This window comes from Chionomys nivalis, chromosome 24 (genome assembly GCF_950005125.1).
Source record: "Chionomys nivalis chromosome 24, mChiNiv1.1, whole genome shotgun sequence".
Lineage (NCBI taxonomy): Eukaryota > Metazoa > Chordata > Mammalia > Rodentia > Cricetidae > Chionomys > Chionomys nivalis.
In genome coordinates, this window is record NC_080109.1 from 4,871,028 (window position 1) to 4,897,789 (window position 26,762).

Here is a 26,762-nt window from a genome sequence, read left to right on the forward strand (position 1 = left end):
CAATGGGGTCTGAAGATGAAATAAAGGAACTCAATCAATTACATAAAATGATAAATGTTAATACCCATTATTGAGGAACACTAGGATATTGTTTTTTTTTGTTTTTTTTGTTTTTTTTTTTTTTTTGGTTTTTCTAGACAGGGTTTCTCTGTGGCTTTGGAGCCTGTCCTGGAACTAGCTCTGTAGACCAGGCTGGTCTCGAACTCACAAAGATCTGCCTGCCTCTGCCTCCCGAGTGCTGGGATTAAAGGCGTGCGCCACCATTGCCCGGCTCAGGATATTGTTAATAAACAAAATCTATAAGTTATGGGAATAAATGAAAAGCATTCCAGACCAAAGGCATAGAAGACAACTTCAATGAAATTATAGAGGAAAACTTCCCAAATCTAGGGAAAGAGATGCCAAGTCAGGCACTAGAGGCAGATGACACACATAAGGGCAAGTCCATCAGAATAACAGCTCATTTTTCAATGGAAACTATAAAATACAGAAGAAGTTGGATCCATGTGATTAATTCAAGTTCTGAAAGATGCCAACCATAATATTGACCTGACAAAACTATTTGTTATAAATGAAAAAGAAAAAATTCCCATGATAGCAACAGGCTAAAGAAGTTTATAATCACCAAACTATCTCGAAAAAGACCACCAGAAGAAACACTTTTGATGAGAGAACGAGTTAAGATACTATGAGGGAAAACAAATGACGGTAGCATAGGAGTTACGTGAAGTAGGTCAAAGAAAACAAAAAGCATCCAATTAACAATTTGATAGCAATTAAGCCATTAGTCTTTCAATAATAATTTTGTAGTTTCAATCTCTCAGTCAAAAGACACAGGCTTATTGGTTGAATCAGAAAATTAGAGGCTGAACTCCCAAAGTCCAATTGAAGAGTGGGAGAAGAGAGAATGCAGCAAAGAGGTCAAGACCATAGTGGGCACACCCACTGAGACAGCCAATGGGAGTTTACTAGCTAACTCCAACCAGGCAGGGAAGGAACCAGCAAAGGGTCAAACAAGACCCTCTGAAAGTGGGTGACAGTTGTATGGCTGGGCAGACTGTGGGGCCACAGGCAGTGGCACCAGGACTACCCTTACTGCTTGTACTGGTTTTTAGGGAACCTATTCTCTTTGGATGGATACCTTGGTCAGCCTAGATGTAGTTGGGAGGGCTTTGGACTTCCCAAAAGCAATGTGCCTTATCTTCTCTCAGGAATGGATAGGGGGTTTGGTGGGGAGATAGGTGGAGGAAATAGGAGGAGGAAAGGGAGAGGGATGTGGGACTGGTTATTATAAAATGGAAAAAAAAATAAAAAAACATAGTTTGTTTTCTTTTTCAAAAATAAATTAAATTTTAAAAAAGAAAAAGAAAAGATTCCTCTTTTAGATATATCTCCAAGAAAAAAAAATCTTACCTTAAAGGATAGATACTAGCTTAGAGTAAAAGGCATATAAATCTTAGAGCTAAAATTGACATTGTAGACTAAAGGAACCTAATAGATATTTATATCAAAAAGAACACAGATAAATGATTGAATGATTTACCTCAAGAATTTGGAAATACAGAACAAATCAAACCCAATATTAATGCATGTGAAGAACAAGAAAAGCAGAAATAAAGACATAAATCAACAAAAAAAATCCCACCAAGAATCAATGAAACATAGAGTTTGTTCCTTTTAAATGATCATCAAAATGTGCAAGCTCTTAATCAAATTACCTAAAAGAAAGATAAAGAAGACAAGCAACGATGAGCAATTTTCCTTGATAGGTTATCTGCTCCCAGGAGGGCAGGCCTAATCACTTGTCTATACCAGAAACACTAAATGGGTTCAGTAGATAGTGTGAGTGCGCGAGTGCGCGCGCGCGCATGTGTGTGTGTGTGTGTGTGTGTTGTGTGTGCAATAATTAGAAAAGAAGAGGTCACAAACTTGACGGGGAATGGAGTGAATGGAAAGGACTTGGAGGGAGTAAGGGAGGGAGGGCTAGAAATGATGAAAATACACTAACTGTATGTAAGCTTTCAAAAAATAAAAACAAGCATAAAATATATAGACCATAGGCATATTCACTAAGCTTTTCAGAACTGTTTCTATCATATTTGATTCCAAATTCATGTGGAATCATTCTCCAAGGTTTTGTGTAACTATTTAGTTTTTCCTCTAAGAATTATAACATTCTTTTCCTTCCAACAATTAAATTAAATGTAATTTTAAAAGTATGAAAAAACGTATTTCTTTTATTTTATCAAAGTGTCTTTTCACACAGTGGAACAAGAGAGTATTTGGTCTAGAACCATGCTGTGTGCTGGAATTACAACATCTGTGAAGAACCAGATAAGACGAGTGTTGGGCAAGAACAAAAACAGATGGTAATCCATCATAGCACAATGACTAACCGCTACTGACACTTGACAAATTGACAGTCTTCAATAGGCATATTAGGAAAGTTGGAGTATACAGGCAAGAGCTATGATGTGAAACACATCATGCAATAGAACTTATATAAGAAATCCCTACCACCCTTTCTTCAACTCTGAATAGAAAAGAGGGAACACACGACACATTAGCCATTTAAATATGCTTACAGACTCTGAGCCAAGTCACAAAATAAGCTTTTTTGTTTGACTATAGAAACATCTCTCCAGTGTTGTAATAAAACTCTGCTCAATTTATATTTTACAGCCTTTGCCCCATCCTCCATCCAAGGCAATGGCAACAGATCAATGCCATGTAGAACTTCTTGCATCATTATGTCTAAGCAAGCCTGACGGAGAAACAACTGCTAACACTCCAGAACAGAAGAGAATCTCTGACAAGTGACCAGAGGCATATTCAATAAACTCTCCAGAGTTCTTTCTATCATATTAGATACTAAATTCATATTGAATTATTCTTCAAGGTTTTGTGCGACTGTTTAGTTTTTCTCTAAGAATTACAACATTGTTTCCCTTTCTACAATCCCTCTATTTATTAAAAGCATTCCTAATCTCTCATATGACAAATTATATATATATATATATATATATATATATATATATATATATATATATATATACATATTTTTTCTTTATAGCAGGATAGAAGCAAAGTACGAGATTTGGGGAAATGTTAGCCTACATATTCAAATTTTCTCAAAATAATTTATTCAACAACCTCCATTCAAATAATTCATGTGAGGCTTGGAGAGCTTAAGAGGAAGGGTTTACCTGGGTTCTATTCCCAGAATCACCATCATCAATAACAACACAATATTCTACCAGGCACTGGAGTGTACCTGGATTATTACCCCTGGAGAGGCACAGAGGAGAATCACTGGGGCTCCTAGCTGGCCAGCCTGGTCTGCCTGGTTCCAGGTTTATGAGAGACCACCTCAGGCAAAAGGGGATGTCATTCCTGAGTTTGCACTTTGGTCTTTCCTGGCAGGGCATGCAGGGCTCATGCATGTGCTTTTCCACACACACACACATGCATGCACATGAGTGCACATGCATGCATGCATATGCATATGAGTGTGCGTGTGTGCCTGCAAGACATACACAGAAAAAATTCAAATGATAACACAGTGGGATTTCAATGCAAACTACTTAATTTATGATTCCACTCCCATTATCTGCTTTATGAACTAGCTCCACACTAAATCTTTGTGGTCTTAGGTATACCATACGATTTTAAAAGTTCGTTTCCAATTGCTCGTGACTTTTACTTTCAGCTCCATTCAAACATCTGTCTGCCTTCCACATTTCCTACAGGAGTTCTGGCTATTTTCTCGGGCAATACATGTGAAGCCCCTTCTTGCAAGGCATGAAAATAAAGGCAAGAAAAGTTTCATTGGGAACCGAAGAGAAGGACTGGGTCTTGTGAAGGAGAACACTGCCTGTGGGTAGAAGTCAGCCTGATAATAGAGTATGCCATGTTTAGCCAAGTTCAGTCTCTGTACCCATTGTGACATACCCTTGGTTCGGTAAAATATTGACCTCTCCTGACTCCTTTCCTAAATACACAAAAATCTTGTCTATTTTAATAAGAATCTCATCATTTGACAGGTGTTTCTGAGGACGGCAGATCTCTGTCGCTTGCAATGCCCTCTGAGTTCTCAAACCTACCAACACCTTTCAGACCCACACCATTTATTTGCTCTTTGTGTATGTGAATAAGAATTTGTTTTGAAAGCAATTTCTCGTTTGATAGAGCAATGTGGACGTGTGAGGCAGTTCATTGTTAAGATTAAACATTTTGGAGAGAACTGACATATGTTGCCACAGAGGAGTGCCCTCAGCATCTGCTGTGTAGGTCCCGCTCCAGGAGCAGGCTGTTTTTATTCTAAGTAAAAAAAAGTGAAACCTGAATTTGAAGGTTTGTAGGTTTGCTTGAGAGTTAGCTAGACTATTTCTTCACCTGATCAAAACGATGGATTTTCTCCTCAGGCTAGAAACTTCTCTCTCCAGAAGACTGACATGAAATATCTACTGGCACAGCGAGAAGGAAGAGGCGACAGCCCCCCTCGTTTCTATCCCCAATGCCAGTACCCACGGAACTCCTTTGTTCTCTGTCTGCATAATTAATAACTGTCTTGGCAATCAGTCATGCATTCCTCAATGGCACCTCAGGCACCGAGTGTCCTTCTAACCCCTCCCCGCAGAAGAAACTACCACAATGGTTGCGCAGTGATTTAACTCTGCACCAGTCCTTGACAAAGGCACTGTGAAAACCACAACTGGGTTCTGCTGCCGGGACAGCACAGAGCTGGGGCTCGCTCCCCTCGCCAGCATGGCAGGGTCTTGCTCTCTTAATTTATCAGGAGCTGCACTAGTTTGTTTTCTCTTTATATAATTCTGCTAACTAAAGTAACAGAAACTTTTGTACCCAAGCAGGTGTCACTGAACATACACAGTTGCAAAGAAGTGAAACATCTTTAAAAAGTAGGCCACATTTTGTAGGATCTTAAGGGTAGATGATCTGGAATGGATGCAAGTGATGTGGTCCCTTCTCTCCCTGTCATCCACGTGCCTCAGAAATAAATAAAATGGTGGCAACGCATGGGAGTCGAATGCTATGGTAGCTACAGCATCTTGTCCTCTTCATATAGACCAATACCCATAAAATGGTAAAACAGAGTAAGTAAATTGCTAGAAATATTATCTTATTACTTCTTAGGAACTTTGAAACAATTAAACGTGGGATTCAATAAAATTATTTAAAAAAAATTCTAATAGTGTAACATTTATTCAAAATTTCCAACCTGTTTGAAAAAAATAAAGTCCTCATATTTTATAAACATTAAAAAATAATCTTTTACTCACAGTATCATACGTTAAGAAAAAAATGCTCTACACATTAACAAAAAGAAAACTCCTGAAATTATTCAGACCCAAATTCGCACAGTTTTACTTAAAAACTCAGATATATTTCCTTTGAAACAGTCTCCTAACAAAAATGAGAAATAGGCTTTTCATCAGATATTTGGATACGGAGTAGAAAGTTGTTCTGTTTAGTCTTTGTCTGTTTCTTACATTTTAAAGGATGGTGTTGATGCCGGACTACAGAGTAGAGCATATATAACCTGACACAAATTACTCCAACATTAAACAAGAACTTTTCTTTCTCAGAGATCTGAAGTATATTCGGGTTTTCACTGTGTGTGGCCTTCGAAAGGAAACAAGGTCCCAATGTTTTCATTTTTTTCTTAAACAATCCCTCACTATTAATCTACCAGGGTATGTGTGAGAGCAATCTCCCCCTTCCTGCTCTCTCTCTCTCTCTCCCCTCTCATCATAAGGGAGAAAAAATACCAATGTCATTAATTAACTTCTGGTGAACAATCATAAACCTCAATGTATCATTTACTATAAAATTTACACAGATCTATCTTTTATTATTTAATAATGATGCATCACTAGGGAATCATATTTCCATAATATTTTATCTGAAATAGCATAAGAAGTTAAAAATGTAAACCTGCGTACTATTTTTTAAGGCATATCTCATTATGACACACTGTCATCATCCCCCAGTGGTAGTTTCAAAACTAAGCCTAACTCATAACTCCAGCTTAGCCTAGAAATATAAGGAGGCATATTTAATTTGTCTTATGCCAAGTTATTTGAGAATCCAAAACAATTTATTCTAACACTTCAACGATACAAAGAAAACTATATTTATAAATCTTGAAATATTTCCCCAGTAAATCATTTTACAACAGTAGACATAATTACTTAATGGGCATGTGTGACCAAAATAGTGCTTATGAGAAAATCGATGTCCATATGCTTTTCTTCTATGACATGATAATCAGAGAGTTCATGGCAGACTGGAAGCAGAATTTCATTTCTTTTCACATGTAAAACTACAGAGAGAGCTCCTCACTCTTAAAATATAACTTTCTTTAAAGTACATTTTATCCTGCAATTTGTGATTTCTAAAACTTTCACTGACTTAGGTTTTCTGTGTCAGGTCGATGTAAAATAATCATCTCAATTTTATATCAACCATACATTTATATCAGTTTAGGTAATCAAAGGCAGGTAAAGCCGGTGATATGGATTTTTTCATAAATAATAGAAGGGTTTAAAATGGAAAGTGCATCCTAAGGTCATGGACTGTAGTGGATACATCATTCAGTCAGGCCTTTCCTTACTAGAACAAGGGGACGCAGACAACAATTACACCACAGTCCAGCTGCAGCCCTAGTGCACTAACACATGAGCATCTGGAGAGCACGTGACATCTTTCCTCTAACTCAGGTTCTCCAATGTGTCTTCCCTGTCTTTCAGTGGCAGCAAAGGCAACGCACAGCTGCTGAGACACTGGGATACCCCACTCGGGTCTGCGACCAGTCTGGGGGAGAATGCCGAATTTTCAGAAAATCTTCATGAGCAGCTGTAGGGGGACCCGTGTCAAGCTAGCCCTGTTTAGCAAACCTCAGTACAGGAAGCTAACGGTCTACCGAGGCTTTTGGATCGTGCTATGTGTATCATTACAAAACTAGGAAGCCACTGTGGTCCTCAGTACAGCAGCAGGTCCTGCTTGGCAGCTCTGACTTTGCAGTCAGTCTGCTCATTGCCTGTAGGGAAGCGGGGATGTCAATAAGAAAGTTCATCCATGACAGAAGGAAAAAAAAACACATGAAGGATAACGCAGGGACGATTGCCCCTGAGAAAATACCACAAGGTCCTTTAAGTCGGCTCTCCAAGAAGTAGGTTTTCTTCCTTTAGGCTTTCATTTATCGGACTCACAGCTAAGACTGATGAATCCTTGCCTGGCCAGTGTTAGGGCATGTGTGGATGATAATTCAAAACATTCGGCCAGGCTTAAAAGCATAATCACATGTCACATTTTCATTCATCAAATCCCGCTCTTCTGCAGACGGTTATGGAGAGTGGGGTGGATGTGTTTGTAAGTAAGGAGTGAGGGGTACATGAAGTCGAAGGGGTCGGGCAAAGAGTGGAAAATCAACTATCCAAGTAAATGCATAACAAATGAGTCAAAGTTGTTGAAATCTGGAGAAAAAAATAAAAGCAGTTTTCTAAATCACCAAATCACACTTCTTAGGAAGTGTAGGACCCAAGCTTCCCATTCTCTTGTTCCTTTCAGCCCATAGTCTGCTGTTTCCCTAAAGATGATCAGAGTAACTATAACATCTTCATCTTCTCACATGGTTCCACCTCCGACAGCCCAGTCAGGTCAATTTAGTGGCCAGAGGAGGGCTTCCTAGGTGAGAGAAGCTAGAGAAACCGAATACAGGACACAAGCGCTGCATTCATAACTCATCAGACTCAATGCCATTTAAAAATGCATTGAATATAAATTTCAGGGTGGAAATATTGACGCAAACTTGACCTAGTCTCTCGGTTGCAGAGTGGACAAGTCACTTGAAAATTTCAAATAATGAATCAAAGTGAAAAGAAAGGACCTGGAGTTTCTGAGGCAGGATCTCTCACTGGGCAGGATCTCACTACCTAGGCTAGACTGGTCACCAGAGAACACCAGGCATACGTCTTTCTTTGCTTCCCCAGGGCTGAATTATAAGCAACCACGATTGGCTTTTTAAAAGTGAGTTCTGGGGATCGAAGTCAGAGGCTCATTTGTTCGAACCAACTCCCTAGTCTGAGATCTTCCTATAACAATAAAAATTTCATATTTTATTTCACCACATTGGTAAGGCACTTAATATTTCTAATCATCTGTAGAGAAAATGCTTAAGTTAATTGTGACAATTAAAAAGAGACCTTTGGGGTAAAAATAGTCCAAGCTAGAGAATGGTTTCTGATGTTTGGTGTCCTCATTCTTATCTTTATAAAGAGGAATTCAAATTTAAAAATAGCTGACTCGTTCAAGTAAGAATGATCTCAAAGTTGTACTTACTGGCGTGACGATGCTGTAGTGGATGCAGAATCCGGGTTCAGAAGGAAAGTACTCATCAGATACGAATCTTATCCGGATTTGATTTCCTTTAGAAGTCTGCTTTCCTGGCACAGTCCCAGAACCACACCAGCATCCTAAAATACTTCCATCACTGGGCTCCTCAATTTCTACAAAATCATACCTGTGAGGAAGCAAAGGGGCCAGAGACATCACTGCTTAACTAGGCAATGGAAATTTTGTATGTGCAAGAACATCTAAGAAGCAGACAAGTGAGTTGCTCCCAAGTGTGCTTGAATGGAGAGCAAAAGTTTTGAATTGGATGCAAAAGTTACAGAGAACAAGGCGTGAAGACCCAGTTGGGAAAATATGAGACTTTTTCCAAAGCCTTCAGATTTGCTGTTAACAAACCCAAGGTTGGTCAGACGTTTAAAACTTAAATATTTTGTACAGAGAAAAATTATATGACATTCAATCTATGGATTAAGAATTATTCTAGTTTCTATCTTAATTTCCATCATTACTGTTCATTTTTCCTAGCTGGGGAAGATGTGTTTTGCTTAGAACATTACCAACAGTTACTAATTAAGAAAAGCTTAGTACCAAGCGAATTCTGAGAATTCTGTTAATACTTATCAAGAAGAAGTGAACTACTGACTAGCTATTTTTATTTTTGGGGTAGTCGATAACATGCACTTGGGCACCAGCACACAGTTATGCTCTTATAAAACACTTTGCTATTATTCCACTTTTCTATTTTGCTTCTTGCCATTGCATCTAAGACTTGCTAAGAAAATGCTCTACTAATTGAGGAATACATCCCATGCTTTCCCTAGCATTCAGAGCAGTTTTTACATAATCGCACATATAAACAAATGATGACCTCCCTGGGCTGAATTATAAGATAATAAAGAGAAAGTTACAAAACTTTTAATGAGATAAAAGTCTGACACGTTTGAAAAATGATTGATAGATTTTAAAATACAATGATAGACAAAATCAACATTTCATGTAGTATTTGATTTACTATAGGAAAAAGTTAATAAAAATACAACATATTGGTCAACAATAGTTGACCTTAAGTCATGTAGCCACATTCTTTAGCTTTATTTTCTCCCATAATCTCAGGAACTAAGACATTTTTAAAAATGAAAAAGCATAACACATTTAATTTCAGTTATTTTCTCTAATGATTTTCTTACTTTGTTTTCCCTGACCAGCTGCCCTTGAAAGAACATGCATTCATAGGAGAAGCAGTTTGGCTAGTGTTTATTAACATAGGTCAAAACATCGTGAAGGAGGAGAAGAGGGAAACAAATGAGAAAAAAAACCATATATGTAGGTCGTACTGTCTGATCTTGTATGTCAACTTGCTACAAGTCTCATATCCATCAGCGATAGGAGACTCAGTTTAGGAAATGCTTCATGCGATCCAGGTGTCAGGCATTTTCTCATTTAGTGATCAGTGTGAGAGGGCCCAGCCTGTGGTGGATGGTGCCATTCCTGGACTGCTGGTTCTGGGTTCTATAAGAAGACGGACTGAGCAAGCCATGGGAAGCAAGCCAGTAAGCAGCTCACCTCCATGACCTCTGCATCAGCTCCTGCTACCAGGATCTGCTTGTTTGAGCTCCTGTCCTGACTTCTTCAGTGACGAGCAGCAATACTGAAGTGTGAGCCTAATCAACCCTGTCCTCCCAAACTTGCTTTTTGGTCGTGGCGTTTCCTCACAGCAATAGAAACCCTAAGACATAGGTCATAGTGAAAGGAATGGAAAATTTAAAGCAAGCCATTTCTATTTACTCAGGTGACCATATTGGGGACACAGTAATCCTTACAATACACTTCCAAGTATTAATTTTCAAGGTGAACAATTGCCCGTGCCGCTGTTTAAAGGATTTACGAAGCCTGCTTTATGAGCCAATCAAACATCCCATTCTCAGGGCAACATGGTGAGGGACACGCAGGGCAAAGTGGCTGGCAATGGCCTCTCCCTCTCTGCCTTACTCCTGAGACCCAGGGAGGATTTATGCCCTTTTATGTTTAACAAACAAGTTTAATGTTGTAGACAAAATTTTTGTTCTCCTGTGGGAATGTAGAATCTGTGAGGATATTGGGAGCTCTTTGCTTCCTCCAAAGGATGTAAGGAGTACACCAGAGAAATAAATTCACCAGTAAACATAATTGTCAGACACCCAGCTTCTTTCAACAAAAATAAACCAAGCCTGCAGAACCGGCTGTCTCTAGTTCACACCAACTAAAACCCTGTCAATTAAACCTGCCCCGTGAATTATCGAGCCTCACAGCGGTGAGAAAGGGCGCCAAGTGAGTGTGGATTATAGAAGAGCCTCTTTCTTCAAGTGTCAGCGGGATCAGGAGCAGGTTGGGAGAGGCAATAAAAATAATAAGAGGGCAATTACTGCACAGAGCTTATCGGCTTACACTTTTGCTTCCCAAACACTAACAGAATCTTCGGACTCCGATTCAAACCCCAGATATTCTTCTAGACTCTAATTAATACTGAAAATGCTTTGAAGTAATTATCAGACTCACTAGGTGATTACAATGTGTCAGGTACTTTTTTTAGGTGCTTCTGAACACTAACTCAATACATCCTCTTAGCAAACCTAGCTGGAAAGGTTCTGATTACACACAGTTTTAGGGTCATTAAATATAGAGAAGTTAGGTAATGTGACTAAGCTTATATTGTAACTAATGGTAAAGTTACAGCTTCAGTTTCAGAAGCCCAATCCCACACTCCGAGGTCTTAAAACAGCTCTTTTCAGTCTGTGGGTCACAACCATTTGGAGATCAAACAACCCTTTCCACAATAGGGAAACACATATCTCCATTACATTTTATAAAAAAATAGCAAAATTATCAATATGAGGTAGCATTAAATATTATTTTATGGCTAGGGTGACCAAACCATGAGGACCTGTATTAAAGGGTTGGAGCATTAGAAAGACTGGGAATCTCTGTCTTAAAAGATAAGACCTGTGGGGGTGATGGTGGTGCATGCTTTTAATCCCTGCTCTCAAGAAGCATAGCAGCTTCTTGACCAGCCTGTGAGTTCATGACCAGCCTGGTCTATGGAGTGAGTTTCAGGCCAGCCATGATGATTACACAGAGAAACCCTGTATTGATAATAAAACAACAACAAAAAAATTAAAGAAAAAAAAACAGAAGAAGAAGAAGGAAGAGGTGGAGGAGGAGGAAGAGGAGAAGGAAGAGGAGGAGGAAGAGGAGGAGGAGAAGAGGAGGAGGAGGAAAAGAGGAGGAAGAGGAGGAGGAGGAGGAAGAAGAGGAGGAAGAGGAAGAGGAGGAGGAGGAAAAGAGGAGGAAGAGGAGGAGGAGAAGGAGGAAAAGGAGGAGGAGAAAAAGGAGGAGGAACAGTCAGAGGAGGAGGAGGAAGAGAGGGGGAAGAGGAGGAGGAGAAAGAGAAGGAGGAGGAAGAGGAAGAAGAGAAGAAGAAGAAGAAACTAAGATACTACTCACTGTATTTAAAACATATCTCTATAATTAACTTTATTTTATTCAGACTCGTAACAACAGAGGAATTGTAGGTTTCTACACAAAATCTGAACATGAAGTCTTGTTTAAGGGCTGGAAAACAGAGCTATAATAAATGCATCTGAACATGCACCTTGCCAGCTTATATATTTATTACAGCTAACTTTATAAAGTTTGTTATCAGCAACTCTGAATTCTTTGCAGAGAATTTGGAACAATGTAGACTGTGGGAGGCAAACACATAATCACACTTTCCAGGACTAACAACAAATGATGGGGAGATTCTCACGGGAACAAGGGAGCTCACCCTATGAGATGTGATTCAAATTGCCATAGTGTGATTTTAAAGTAATCTTATTACTAAATAAAATAAAAAAACAATGTAATTGTATAAGTCACCAATTCAATCTATAAAACTAAAAATAATTAAGAATAAGAGAAAAAGTCAAAAAGCAATATACTGGTAACAAAATCTGTTAAGAGGTATAATCAAATAGGAAATTAATATTCATAATTAAATCAAAAACTGGCAGAAAAAAGAGAATAAAAATATGATAATAAACACAGCCACTAACTAGGTAGAAGATATAATTACACTTAAAATGTACTTAAAATTTAGAGTTTAATGCAATTGTTCACTAAATATATTTGAAAAATTTTATGAAATTGATGACTAAAATATGAACTATCAAAAAAGTAAAGACATAGTTAAAGTAAATAACAACACAGAGAAATTTAAAAATTAGTCAAGATTTATCAGTAGAAAAGATGAAATAAAATGGGGTTTTATGAGACCGCTATTAAATTTAAACAAATATATAATCCCAATTTCTTATAAATAATTTCAAAACATTAGAAATGGTAATTTTCTCAATTAATAGCAAAAACCCCTAAGCTAAACTTCATATTTAATTCTATGAAATGGCAATAGTTAGCATTCAGAAATATGGCCAATTTCACTCACATAGGCATTTGCAAAAAATTCCTTATCTATCAATCATCACTAGATTACATGATTAGAATAATTGGCCTAGTATAAGCTTCATCCATAAATAGAAATGAATATGGAAATGCTTCACAAAAATGTTTTTAAAAGTAACACCAATATTATCATAGTAGTAAGGAAGTCACCAATATGGCTCAATTAACTACTAATTAAAAATAATGGCAGAAAACTTAAAATCTGGATGAAAATTTCCTAACAGAAACTGACAGCATGCATCACATGCCATGAAGCAAGCTCGATCCCCACAGCAGAGCACACTGAGGTGCTCTCATTACTCTTCTGGGGATTCAGAGAAGAGGCTACAGACAAATTTGAAATAGAAGAAGCAAAAATGTTGTGATAATATATGCAAAGAAAATAGAAGTCCTTGGATGCTTATAGATTTGCATGTGGGTGTGTACACATTTGTGTGTTTGCGCACATGTAGGAGGCCAGAGGAAAACTTCAGTGAGACGCTGAGGAATGCTGCCCACCTCCTTTGTATCGGGGTCTCACTGTCTTGGAGCTCAACTAAGGAGGATAGAGGTTGATATCATGATGTCTTCCTCAATGGCTTCTCCACCTTAGCTTTTGTGTCAAAGTCTCCAGCTGAAGCAAGTGTTTGCTGTTTTTAGTAGACGGTCTGTTCAGGAAGACCATGGGCAGCCTGTTACTCCCTTCCCCAATATTACAAGGAAATGTCAGACTTGATGTTTCCACATCAGTTCTGGGAACTGAGCAGATCCTCACCTTTCCATCTCCCAGCTGATAGGTTTTAAGAGAGTTAGTAGAGTCTGAAGAGCCCCCGTGCGGGGCAGCAGGACTGAGGTAAGCTGTGGAGGTAACCGTTCTACATCACTTACATTGGGGAAGATCTAACAGGAGCTCATCTGCGTTAGGGAAGACAGGAATCCAATTTACTTTAAATTTTGAGCTTTTAAAAAGGACTGAGAATGAATAAGATAATTCAGTAAATGGACTGCAGATAGGGCTGATAGACAGAGATCAATACGTTTTGTTCACGACTTGGAAACTTCATGGGGAAAAATGCACTGTAGATGGCCAAACACAAAGAAATGCATTAGCCAGTAATGAATGGACATCGACTGTCTGAGAAAATGTATTACTGAATAACAAAAAGTCAGGGACCTATTTTTTAAATCAAAATCTTGATAAGATTTGTAACGTGCTGGTGTAAAATAGTAATTACCCTAACACAGCAAACATGATGAGGGATATATCCAAGCAACCAGCGCTTCACAAATATCAGCTCCATCGCCAAGCAAAACCCATCTGGCTACTCCAATTATGCCACGGCACGGGGCGCAGACAGGACACAAGATAAATTAGAGTCATGCAGGCCAGACTGAGAACGGCAGGGGCAGAAGCCCGGCCTTCGGCTAAGAGTCCCCGCCTTAGAAAACCACACTATGTCTGGTAACGCAGAACACAGTGAAGAATCACTGCACCTTAACGCCACTGTCTATAACTAACTCTCTACAAATACCTTTGGGACACTCCAGAGGCTCTTTTACAAAACAAAGATATTAAACCGGGTGGTGGTAGCACACGTCTTTAATCCCAGTACTAGGGAGGCAGAGGCAGGCGGATCTCCGTGAGTTCGAAGCCAGCCTGGTCTACAAGAGCTAGTTCCAGGATAGACTCTAAAACTACAGTGAAACCCTGTCTCAAAGAATAAAAAACAAGACAAAACAAAAAAAAACCCCAAACAAAGATATTAGTTATTAACTCAGAAAAGGTTTCAAGAAAATTAAACGAGAGAAAGTACCCATACACAGTATTTAACAATAAACTGCTTAGTGAATACTATCTTTTGCTTTCCTGGGGGTAGGCATGGAAGAGTGCAGCTTGCATGTGCAGGTGCAACCCTACTGGAGCTTGCCCTCGAAAATGGACTGGCTGGTGACAAGCTTCAGGGATCCTGCTGATTGTGCCTCCCAGCACTGGCTTCTTATGTGAAATCTGGGATATGTGAACTGGAATCGTTATGCTTGTGCTGAAACTACTGACCATCTCCCTAACCCAGTAAATCCTAGTTCTGTAAAACGATAATTGCTTTAATCTGATGTAGAACCTCTGATGAAAGTCTTAAAAAGTATGGAAGAACAGGCCCCAAAGCTCCATATGCAATTATAAGCTGGGAGGACATTTTTGACTGTAAATAAAATACTGAATTTATACCAAAGTACCTGGATATAATTTTGAGTACAATATAATTTATACAGCACTGCTAGGTAGGAAAACTAGCACAGTTAATATGGAAGATTCTCAAAAAGCACTACAGGCAACAGCATAAACATAGTGTACATACATACAGGTGGGCACTCACACATGAACATCGAAAATTTTACATGATGAAATTAACTTGGCTATGGAAAGATAGGTCATCTTCACCAGCTGAAGGGAGACTGAAGTCAGCCAAGGAGAATTTGGGTGTACCCAGTCAGCATACTTTCTGGAACCACAAGTCTTAACATTAAACAATGGCTGATACTCTTCAGTGAAAGGTTTGAATCTCAGAAAGTAAATAAAATATCGTAATCCTACCTCACATGGAATGCACAGGCTTTCTGTTTGTTCGTCTTTATGTTGTGTATTTTCTGGGATTGCCACTTGGCTTGTTTACTAGGACAAGTGGCTGATGGACTATGTGGAATTCTGTCTTTTACTGAAACAAATGATTGGATAGTGTTTTCATCAAATGTTTTCGTTTCCAAAGAAAGGAAACAAAACAGAAAGCTTTGTTTCATAGGGGCTAGCCAGGTTGTCAGCTGATGAGATCAGAGCTCTGAGTCCTGCTAAGGTGATTACTTCTTATTCCACGAAGCGAAAATGGAAATGAGAAACACCGGGTTTAGGGCCTGCTTGGTTAATTCACCTCCTAGGCAAGATCCCGAGGCAGGGATAATTTGCTAAGTTTTACTTTATTCTCTTCTTGCTCCATTTCAAACACTCCTTCCTCTTTACTCTCTGTTTCTTCCTGTTTTGGTTACCCTTTCCAGGTGCTGTTACACCAAAGGTTCTGCCACAGCCTTTCACGGGTCCCCACATTGCCAGAAAACCTCCCAGTTTGAAACCATCTCCCATAGGTCACTGCAGATTCCTTTTTTGCTCCAGCTGAATTCACTCAGATCTTTCTCCTCTGTAGAAGAGACAAGATAGTTCTTAAATAAATTTGAGAGTATCTCATGACTTTTATCCATATATTTGTACACTTTTATCTTCCTATGTATTCCATGGACCTAAATTTCCCTCTCTACATACCAAGAATCAATGAGGCATTTCACTTCTGAATCTTGTTAGTCTGATATATATGATGTTAGCAAGTCATAACTATTAGTTCCAAAGCCTTTTGCAGTAGGACAGCCGTCTATTAGTAACACTTCAGTGAATTGTATAAAAGAAAATTATTATTTCAGATACAAATATAAAAAGCTGTGTTAATTATCATACACTCAGGCAAGGCTGGGAGACAATAAAATGGGCATTCTTAACAACTTACGTACTCTAATTTCAATGGTTAAATTGTTTGTATTTTTATCTAAACGAGAACTTAAAATATGAAAACTATACTTTGGTCTTAAAAAGAGAAGAGATCAAAGACAATTGTGAAGACAGTCTTGGCCATTATCTTCCTGACTCCTGTTCCTTCGGCTGTTTACCACTACAGTGTGAGCATAATAGGCCCAATTAGGCTAGTCTGAGAACTGCAGGTCTTCCTTTGACCCGAGAGTAAGGCACAAACTTCTGCTCACTCTTGTCCTGCCGACTTCAGTCAGAAAATCTACGAAACTTTGCAGACAGCCCTTCAGTCTCCTTGAGGACTTCTGGGCAACTGAGTCATTGTGGGCTGTTTCAGGCTTTAGTCACTATGAACCTCAACCTGGGCGAGACAGCATATTTCACCAGATGGTAAACATGACCGCATCTTTTGGGACAGTATCCCAGCAATAATGGCCCTGTCATAGGTCAAATACTTACCCTATGTCACCGGGTTATTACTCAGGGGTTCCAGTCTACGCAGCTGTACATCTCAGTGGGTAGACTGAGAACACGCCTAGTCGTAACTTCCAAAGATTACAAATCAATATTTTGAAAATTAAGCATGGAGTCCTCTAATGCAGCATTATCTTCCCACATCACTTGACATACTTCCTCAGACCTCAGCCACATCAGAGCTTCTCAGGCAAAGCCTTCTGGGAGTCCCAGAAGAAGAGGCAGTGACTTCATTGCAACATAGTGCATACCACACCCACCTCCATTTTAATTTTATTTTCCATGAACATTCCGTTGCTATTCAATGCTTTCTGGAGGCCAAAGGGCCATCCGATTGTTTATGTTCCCCTCACATGTAGCACGATACTTGGTTGATGCGCAGCAGGGTGTGTGAGTGCCGGTTGAATGGGAGGATGGGTGAGCATATACATGGATGATACGATAACAGGTTTATAGATAAGTATCAAGAGAGAGGGTTAGCAAAAATACAATTCTACATATGGTTTTGCCATAGAAATAGCTCATATTTTTCTCTTAAATATTTTACTCTTTCGTTCACTCCAATTATGGATAGTTACATTAAATGTAAGCTGATTTTCTCAAATGTAGCTACATTGTTCAGCGTAATGAATTGGATATAACACTTTGAAATTTGTTCTGATGTTAGTAGTTTTCCACGACTCACTTGTGTGTCATAGCCATGGTGAGCGCTGAGCTCTGCAGACATATTTTCCACTCTGGTTTCACACAAGCTATGGTATTTGCTATACTATAAACCCATGATCTAGCTTTCTGTATATTTATCAACTGGGAAGGAAGCATTGATTACATAGTCACAAGTGATTGGAATCTTGCTTTTTGATTAATCTTTTTCTCAGACCAAACATTTTTCTTGCTCTTTCTTTCTTTCTAGAAGAAGAAGAAGAAGAAGAAGAAGAAGAAGAAGAAGAAGAAGAAGAAGAAGAAGAAGAAGAAGAAGCATTTGACTAATCTCCAACGCTCTTCAAACAGTCATACAAAAGACAGTTATTTCAAATGTTTTTATTTAAAATATTTTGCTATCTCCTCTCTATATATTAGAACCCTACAATCTGAGGTTCTCATCAGCTTACTAAAGATGATCCCAATGGACCCTCACAGGAACTCTGAAGTCTACTCCTCCTGCATACCTCCTCAAATATCATCAAGTTCTCAGCATTCTTAACAACAGGCCTTAACTGGCCTTGCTACCTTCTTAAAATACAGATGGAGCTGTCAATCACAGCTATTTTCTTTCAAATCTGGATCCCTAGGATCACCTTTTCATTAAAATGTCTTGCATTTCTTTCTGTAATCTACACTGATATTTTCTAAGAACCTCTTATGGAGCAACTGAGTAACAGTTTGGTGGGTGGTACCAAGGAGATGTTGAGTCATCCCTGCTAACAGCCGTATCCTAGGGCAGGAATTCACGAAGGTTAAAGTTGATGTCTGATGTTTTTTTGCAGCTAGCTTACTGATTATCTGCAAATCTCTTCAGACTGTCTTTCTATTTACACTTCTATACTATCAGTCAGCTATCTGTCACTATTACAAAATATCTGAGACAATTGGCTTGTAAGAAAGAAGGGCTATTTTGGCTCCCAGCTTTGGAGATTTCTATCGATGAAGATTGTGCCCCATATATCCAGACTCTGCTGAGGCAAAACAGCATGGAAGGAGAGCACCAGCCCAGCAAATACTCTCCCAAAGAGGAGATACACAGATGTGCTGGAGACACACAACCCCCTTAAAGGACAGACCAATAAGTCTTCATGACCTCCTACTAAACCCAACATATTGCCTTGGTTTCTCTAGTCCAGCTCCCAGAAACTTGAAAGCATCAGAAAGATATACGATGTGAAAATAGCTTCAACGTCCACATGTTATGTGTTATCTTTTCCCGTTCTCCCTCCCTCCTCTTCTCCTTCTCTCTGTCTTTCTTTTGTCTTCATATGTCATATGGAAGCTTAGCATATACTTTTGGATACTTGTTTTCATCCTGAGAGAAATTCCATCTCACATTATGGTTCTTTAGACAGAAAAACAAGTGTCTGAATTTTGCTAATCTTAACAGAGAATGACCACAATCAGCAACCTGTTTTCAAATTACTACAGACACTTTTTGGAAGTTCTTAATCTAGATAAACAGCAGGGAAACTGAAATTAGAGAAATATTTTCTCCTCAAATATCGCTCTAATAACATAGAGTGAAAGCCTCATTTCCACTGAGATTATCCCCAATGCCTCAGCCAAAACAAGGTCTACCACAATCCCACGAAATAATTTTAGAAGCAATAAATTATGGTTCATTCCATGTACACAAATATTTTGATATCATGAACTAGCTTGCTTGTTCAAACCGCCAGACTGGGATAGAGAGCTCCAGAGAACACACAAAGAGAACACTTTTTTCAGTCAACATGGGGATTTCTGGTGAGAACCGAGCAGGGGGCTACATCAGCTGCTTCCTGGGATATTGATTGGGTCTCTACTCAGACTGGGAGGAAAGTATACTTGAAGACTGAGAATTTCATTCCTCAAGTTATTCTAAATGCTATGAGGAATAACTTCCCAGGGCAAAAATTTCCAAAATCTGCAGAGGGTGACAGGTGACATGTTGGCATCACCTAAACATGAGCGAGATGCTGAAACAGATTTCTTCATTTCATGGGCTCAAGCCCTATAGTGAAAAGTCAGGTAAGATGCACACTGACTGTTGGCGGAGCAGGGGTGTGTAGTGAGGGGAGAGTGGTACAGGGCTGTCACAGCAGGTTCCCTGCCAGGAAATTCTTTCCACTGAACTGTCCCCAATGTTGAGTGTGCTGCTAATTGAAACATTTTTCATTTAAATCTAATGTTAGGGATGAATTTTAATGCAAGGAATCATTCATGCATCACAAAGAAACCTGCATAATATATATTCAACTCTAGTCCTTTCAGAACATTTTTATAAAAAAACTTTAATATTTTCAAAGCAGACTTATAAAAGATTGTTTGCATGAAGACAAAATTCTCTGCCTCTTATTATATATGTATAACCTTCAAAATGATAAAATAACAGAACTCTACTCGGTGATAAAAGAACTGCATCTTCTCAGCAAATATAATTCACTAATTTTAGTATACTCCAAGAATGCATTGTGAGGGCTGGATGTGTCAAGAGGTAGAGTGCTCGCTTACCATATTGTCTGGGTATATTGATGTGAAGAGACAACGTGAGCACGGTAACACTTATAATGGAAAGCCCTTAACTGGGGCTGGATTACAATTTCAGAGGTTTAGTCCATAGCACCACAGCAGGGAGCACATGGCACACAGACAGACTCAGTGCTGGAGAAGTCGCTGAGAGTTCTACCTCTCAATCCCCCGGTAGCAGGAAGAGAGAGACTTTGGGCCTGGCTTGGGCTTTTGAAAACCTCAAAGCCTACCCCCACAGTGACACACTTCCTCCAATCAGGTCACACCTTCTAATCCTTCTCAAGCAGTACCAACTCCTTGATGACTAAGCACTCAAATCTAGGAGCCTGTGGGTTTTAGTCCCATTCCCAGTACCACAAAACAGCAGCAAAACATCCTGCTAGTAGAAAATGACCTCAGTGAATGGGAGACATGACAGGCATCCTAAATAGACATTGGTGCCAATAAATTAAATTCTTATGCGAATTCATCCTAACGAAAATCTGAATGGTGAATGGAACTAAATTTTTCATTTTCCAAACAAAGTGCTCCTCTGTGTGGGTGTTGAAAACTACTTTCTGGATTTGGCCTTGATTCTGACAAAACAATCACCTTCTTTTCCATATTCAATGTTTTATTAGATTGTAGTAACCGCAATCCTGCCAGGAATATAAGCTTCTTTATGCTAAAGACCTAAGTGTGCTCCTGACAAAAAATAATGATTAGGTCTAGAGATGATGTGTGCCACACATGCGCACATGTGCATGCCCATGCAAACACACACACATACACTCACACACATATATCCTCACATACACAGACAGACACACATCCCCATAGAGACACATACACACGTAAGCACACATATGCACTCAAATACAAATCTGCTTACCGCTCCTCCCTCTCTCTCTCTCTCTCTCTCTTTCTCTCTCTCTCTCTCTCTCTCTCTCTCACACACACACACACACACACACACACTGTAGTACTGAGAAGCGAGCAGAGATGCTCTAACATTCTACCATGGAACAACAATCCTAACCTGAGAAGGTTTGTACTTATTGCTGTATTTAACAACAACAACAACAACAACAAAGTGCCACAAGAGAGAAAGAAGTCATGCGACAGAGTTCAAATGGTGGGGATTTTATTAGGGTAGAGGGAACATAAAAAGTGAGCGGAGTAGGGGGAGACCGACCTCTGGGGACAGCAGAGGAGAGAAGGAAGAGGCCAAGGGGAGGGGGAGAGCCAGTGAGACAGGCAGAGAACCAGAGAGAGGGAGAGAGATAGGAGGAGGGCAGGGCCCCTTTAAAAGGGACGCTAATGAACGTGCACAGCACGTGCCTGGTGGCCACAGCTGAGGACACAACTGGCCAGAACCCCAAGGTCACACTTGCGACATTCGAAAATTAAAGGAGGTTTTCTATTTGGGGCAAATCTCGGTATTACCCACAGAGAAGCACACCCTATATTGACTTTATGTTGATGTTCTAAAGCTGACTTCACAGAGAGCTCTCTTTTCGGAGGAAAATCTGGCTACCTGGCCTCCTACACTGCCCACATTTGAGTAAATTTCTCTGAAAAAGGCAAGGCCTGGCTTAGCCAAGCATGTACCATGACCAACACTCATTTTCAATAAATCTTAAGCAAGCCATAACTGCCATATACCCTTCCTTCAGCACACTGCACAGAGTTCCCTTTGAAGATATGTAATGAAATGCAGCATTTCAATGAGACTTTTCCTACGGCATTGCTCTCACCTAGTTTTGATCTGATACTGAATGCTGTCTTTAGTTCCATGTCTAGAACAGTGGAAGACTTTTCTCCATTTTCAACACTTATTTTTCAATAGACAAACAGGAGCTGACCTTTTGGGGGCATTATTCTGCTGCAATACACATCTACAGTGTGGAATGTGAAATTCAGGACCAGTGGTACTTCTAACGCCTCAAATATGAGCGCCTGTATACTGGGTGCGGAACAACATTTCTGGGAGTTGTCCAGCTGTTGTTGAACCCTCTGGGGTCTTCTGATACAATACAGGTTATTTTCATTTTTAAATTTTTAAAAATTAACAATATCAGGTTTATATACAATATACTATGATCTTATTACCCCAATTACCCTCTACCATGCCCCTATTCCTAGCAACCCTTATCTTTTTCTAACTAATAGCCATATATTCTTATGTCCCTCATTCATAGTCTCTGTCTCTATCTTTGCCTCTGTCTCTGTCTGTGTGTGTGTGTGTTTGTGTGTATGTGCCTGCCTGTCACCCTCCTTCTTTCTTTCATTCCCTCCTTCTCTCCCTCCCTCCTCCTTCCTTTCTTCCCTCGTAGACACTGGACCCAAGGCTATGACTGACACAGTGATCTTCTCTGCTGCCACCCCTGGCTGCTCAGTCTTAGGGAACCCTATCTTCTCTGGCTGACATCAAGGGCCCTTCCACAGCGTTCACTTCAAAATACAGTTGTAAATTTGCTGTGCTGGCATTTCTGTTTGGGGGAGAGAAATGGACACAACTGTTCAGCCATCTTGAAATCTTTCCTGGTTATCTGCTCTTCTGGTATTAATTGTCAGTAACACCTGTAATTGCCTTTGGCTCACTGTTATGTTAGACTGTGGTAACTGGAACCCTGGCAGGAACACAAACCTCTGTGTGTTAATAACCTAAGAGTGCTCCCAACAAAAAACAATGATTAGGTCTAGAGACGATACGTTCTTATTCACACATGCACACATGCATGCGTGCACACAGACTCACAGACACACATACTCATATACACAGCACATGCACTCAAAAACAACTCCCACATGCATTCTCTCTCTCTCTCTCTCTCTCTCTCTCTCTCTCTCTCTCTCTCTCTCTCTGTCTCTCTCTGTCTCTGTCTCTCTCTCTCTGTGTGTGTGTGTGTGTATTTGTGTGTGCATGTGCTCAGGACTAAGCATAGATGTTCAAGTATTCCACCATGGAACAACAACACTAACCTACGAAGTTGCACACTTACTGTAACTAAAAATTGAAGGTGGTATTCGATTTTGGGCAAATTTCAGTATCTGCATACAGAGAAGGGCACTTCTATATTGACTATTATGCTCATACCATAAAAATCTGATTTCACATAGAGCTCTGTCTGCACACGGAGAGCAGTGGTGTCACAAAACTTTAATCCCAGGATTTGGGAGACAAAGGCAGATGGATCATGAGTTCAAGGCCATCCTGGACTACACAATATCAATGCGAAAAACAAATCCAGGTGGTGGTGGCTCACACCTTTAATCCCAGTACTAGGGAGTCACACGGCTTTAATCCCAGCACTAGAGGGAATATAAAATGGTAGGAGAGAGGCTTAGTATGCTTCATCAGTTTAGTTGGCTTAGCCTGTGATCACCCAGCCGTCCGTGGTAGAGGCTGCTTTGCTCTTCTGGTTTTCGGGTTGAACCCCAATTTCTTTATCTGGGTTTTTATTATTCGTGCTACAGTGAAATGAATGTTTTGATATTAGAGATATAATTATGTTACACAGAAGGGAAGGAGAAGCTGAGCTGGAAATGCTGGCACAGTATACCATTTCAAGTTTACTCAAGCTGAAGGCCCTTTGCTTCCTTTGATAGTACTTTCTGGTTAGGATTCATTATCAGTCAAACAATGAATTTCCATTTCGCCAGTTTAGTGTGTCTATATATCAGCCAATATATCACTTAAATAACCTAAGCAGGTGACTTCATCCTGAACCCCAGCAAGACAATATAAAGTAAAGGCATGTCACCCAGAAAGCTTCCAACATCCCAGAACCACACAGTCTACAAACCATAAGGCTCCGCCTGGGAAAGTGAAGGGAAGAGGCCCCTGGGCAACACAATCGCCTGGAAGATGGACGAGGGAGCAGAAGGAAATGCTGGAAGATAAGAAGAATAACCAGGGAAACAGGGAGATCCGAGTGAAAGACAAATACTGGTGGAGACAGACAGAAGTGTGGGGCATGACAGACACATATTTTCTCCTCTTGGAATGTTGATTTTGAACATTTCAAAACATAAAACCAAAACATTTCATTAGCCAACAGCACAGTCCTTTGATGTGAGCTTTATTCAGATCCCCACCCATCATTTTATGTCCTCTAAGGAATGTTTTTTGTTTTGTTTTGCTGATTTTTTTTTTTTGAAACTAGGAAAGTACATTCTACAGAGGTCAAAGGACAACAAAGCTATAAATTATGCCAGTGAGTTAACTATACTCCAAAGAGTTGCCCGGAAGGGCGATTGAACTCTTAAAAGACCTTCATTCTGTGGCCAAAAGTACAGGTGGGAAAACAGTAACTGGGAATTTGAAGGCTGCATGGCAGTCCTGACCGCCCTTAGCACCAAGAAGACACACTGTTATTTTTGGAGCACCTCTTCCGCTCTAAGTGCAGAGAGACGGGTTTGCTTTCAGGGACCCAAATCACAGTGCATCCCTTTGACTTGGGGAATGGGCATGAACCAGGAGCTTGTCGGTTATAGTAGTTCCGACCAATCATAGTCCAGTTCCAACTGCTGCAAGTCTCTACTATTCAGTTCACACCCTTCCACACTAAAATCTCTCCCAGAGCAATTACAAGAAAAAGTACTTTCCCCTTGGCTTTATTGGTGTCTGAAAAGACCAAGGTCTAGAGAAGAAAGTCACCTAGAGAGAGGTAGGCAGGAGCAGAAGAGGGTAGCAGGCACCCATCCTGTTAGTTCAACAGTTGGATAAAGCCAACACAGAAACCTCTAGTGACATGATCCAAACTGGCTGTCTTCACTAGAGAGCTTCTGTGGCTGCTTGAAAAATAAGACCCAGTAACACTCCGTAAATAGATCTCACTATCTTTCCAGTCAGGCCACTGACTATCTAGGGAAATACATTTTAATACTGAGCAGCTCCAGCAGTGTGTAAGATTATTCCTAGACACCAGGCAGTAAGAGCCCTCTCTAGGCCCGTCTTGGTGGTTTTTTTTTTTTTTTCTGGTTCCAGCCTATAGAAGGCAGAGAGAAGCAGTACCTCCCCCGAGGCTGTAGCATGTCCAAGTCTCTATGGATCTTCTTTAGTGAAAATTCTAGCACTGTTGAAAGTAGGCAAGTAGCTATTTTGTCTTGAAGCAAGAGGCAACTTAGATTTTTAAATAGAAAACACTGGGGTTCTGAGAATTCTTATCACACTCAAGTGCATGGGTACCCCAGTTCCCAGTGAACCAAAGAGAAAAGTATTAGGAAGGAGAAGTATGTTCTCTGGTTTGGGAGCAAGTGAAAAACAAACTGGAGAAGAACAAGACTGAAGAATTGCAATCAAGTAAGTTTGAAGCCAGAAAAATCAAACCTGAAAATCCTCCAAGAACGATGAGCACCTGAAGGCCCTCTCCAAATGCATGCATCCCCAGAATTGTCTTCCTACAGACCAGAGCATTACCCTTTAGCAAGAACAGCCTTGTCTTCAGACAGCATGGAGAGGGATGTTCATATCCAGCTCAGGATTCAAGGTTCTTCACAGCTAGATCCCAGTGAGTACTACAGATTCTCTACTCTCCACTCCAACAAAACCCCTTGTTCATACAGAGCCTGCATTTCCCAGCAAGCTGAGCCTTCACTTTTCTGTCATGCAGCCATCAGTTTATTTTAAGAAACTTTGATGAGGTAGGCCTCCCTTATATATACAGTATAGAAGGTTGTTCTCGTAGAATCCGGCCTCTTTTATTTTACTTTTTCCTCACACCTTGGCACCATCCAGATGCTGCTTTGCCTTTCCCCTTTGTTCACGCAGCTGCAGAGATTTGCTTTGGGAACATATGTGATCGGAATGCATGTACCTTCTCTACATTCCTGTGCTAATCTATAACTGCTAAGTTGAGATGGTGCTAAGGCACAGGGCCTTGGGTGGTGATGAGATTATGGATGTCATTGTTATCATCACAAAAATTAAAATAAAATCCTCATTTCTTGTGCCATATGAAGAGAGAGCAAGAAGACACTATCTGTGGCCAGGTTGTCATCACCCCAGAGATCTGTTGACATCTCAATCTTGGACTTGCATTCAGAACTGAAGAATAAAATTCTGTAGTTTCTAAGCCATCTGTCTATGGTATCATATTACAGATATGCAATATCTATTGCAGAGAAAATAGCCAGCTACTGCATGCCTCAGCCCAGGGTGCCTCCTAAAGCAAGACCAGGAGAGGTTGGTGATGCTTCCAGTCACTCTGGCTGCTCCTGTGAAGACAAGCTAGACACAGAGTTTCCATGACATCTAGGACCCAGAAAGATAGCCATCTCTGTCTTCTAGCAGGTTCCCACAAATCCCTCCAGAAGTTCTGCTTTGCTTGCCTAATGTATCTTTTGTGTGCCTCCACATAGAAACTGAAGCAATGAGTTACTAACAACACCCCGATACTCAACCTTGGACTCAGGTAGGGAGGGAAACTGAACCAAGATGCATGGTGTGGCTTTTTGGCTTTCTTCAGTATCAAATATGGAATTGTTTAAACTAAATATAAACTATTAATAGTGTGGCCTTCATTCGCTCAGTCCTTTTAAGGAGACCCCCAAAATATTTTGTTTGGGGAGTTCTTATGATGCACTTAAGTGACTCCATGGCTAGTATCAACTACATAAACAACACTGTCTTTATTCAAGCTGTATGGCCACCAACCGAGGGAAGTTTTAATTATTTGCATAAAGTGAC

At 40.0% G+C, this 26,762-nt stretch overlaps 1 protein-coding gene across 1 annotated transcript in view; it reads right to left on the reverse strand.

The window, feature by feature from the left end:
• Pdgfc (platelet derived growth factor C) overlaps positions 1–26,762 on the reverse strand; it is a 145,878-nt gene that overhangs the window by 28,802 nt on the left and 90,314 nt on the right. Inside the window, exon 3 of the mRNA XM_057756980.1 lies at positions 8,362–8,542. Coding sequence (XP_057612963.1) covers positions 8,362–8,542 — 181 coding nt within the window. The remainder of the gene's footprint in view (positions 1–8,361; positions 8,543–26,762) is intronic.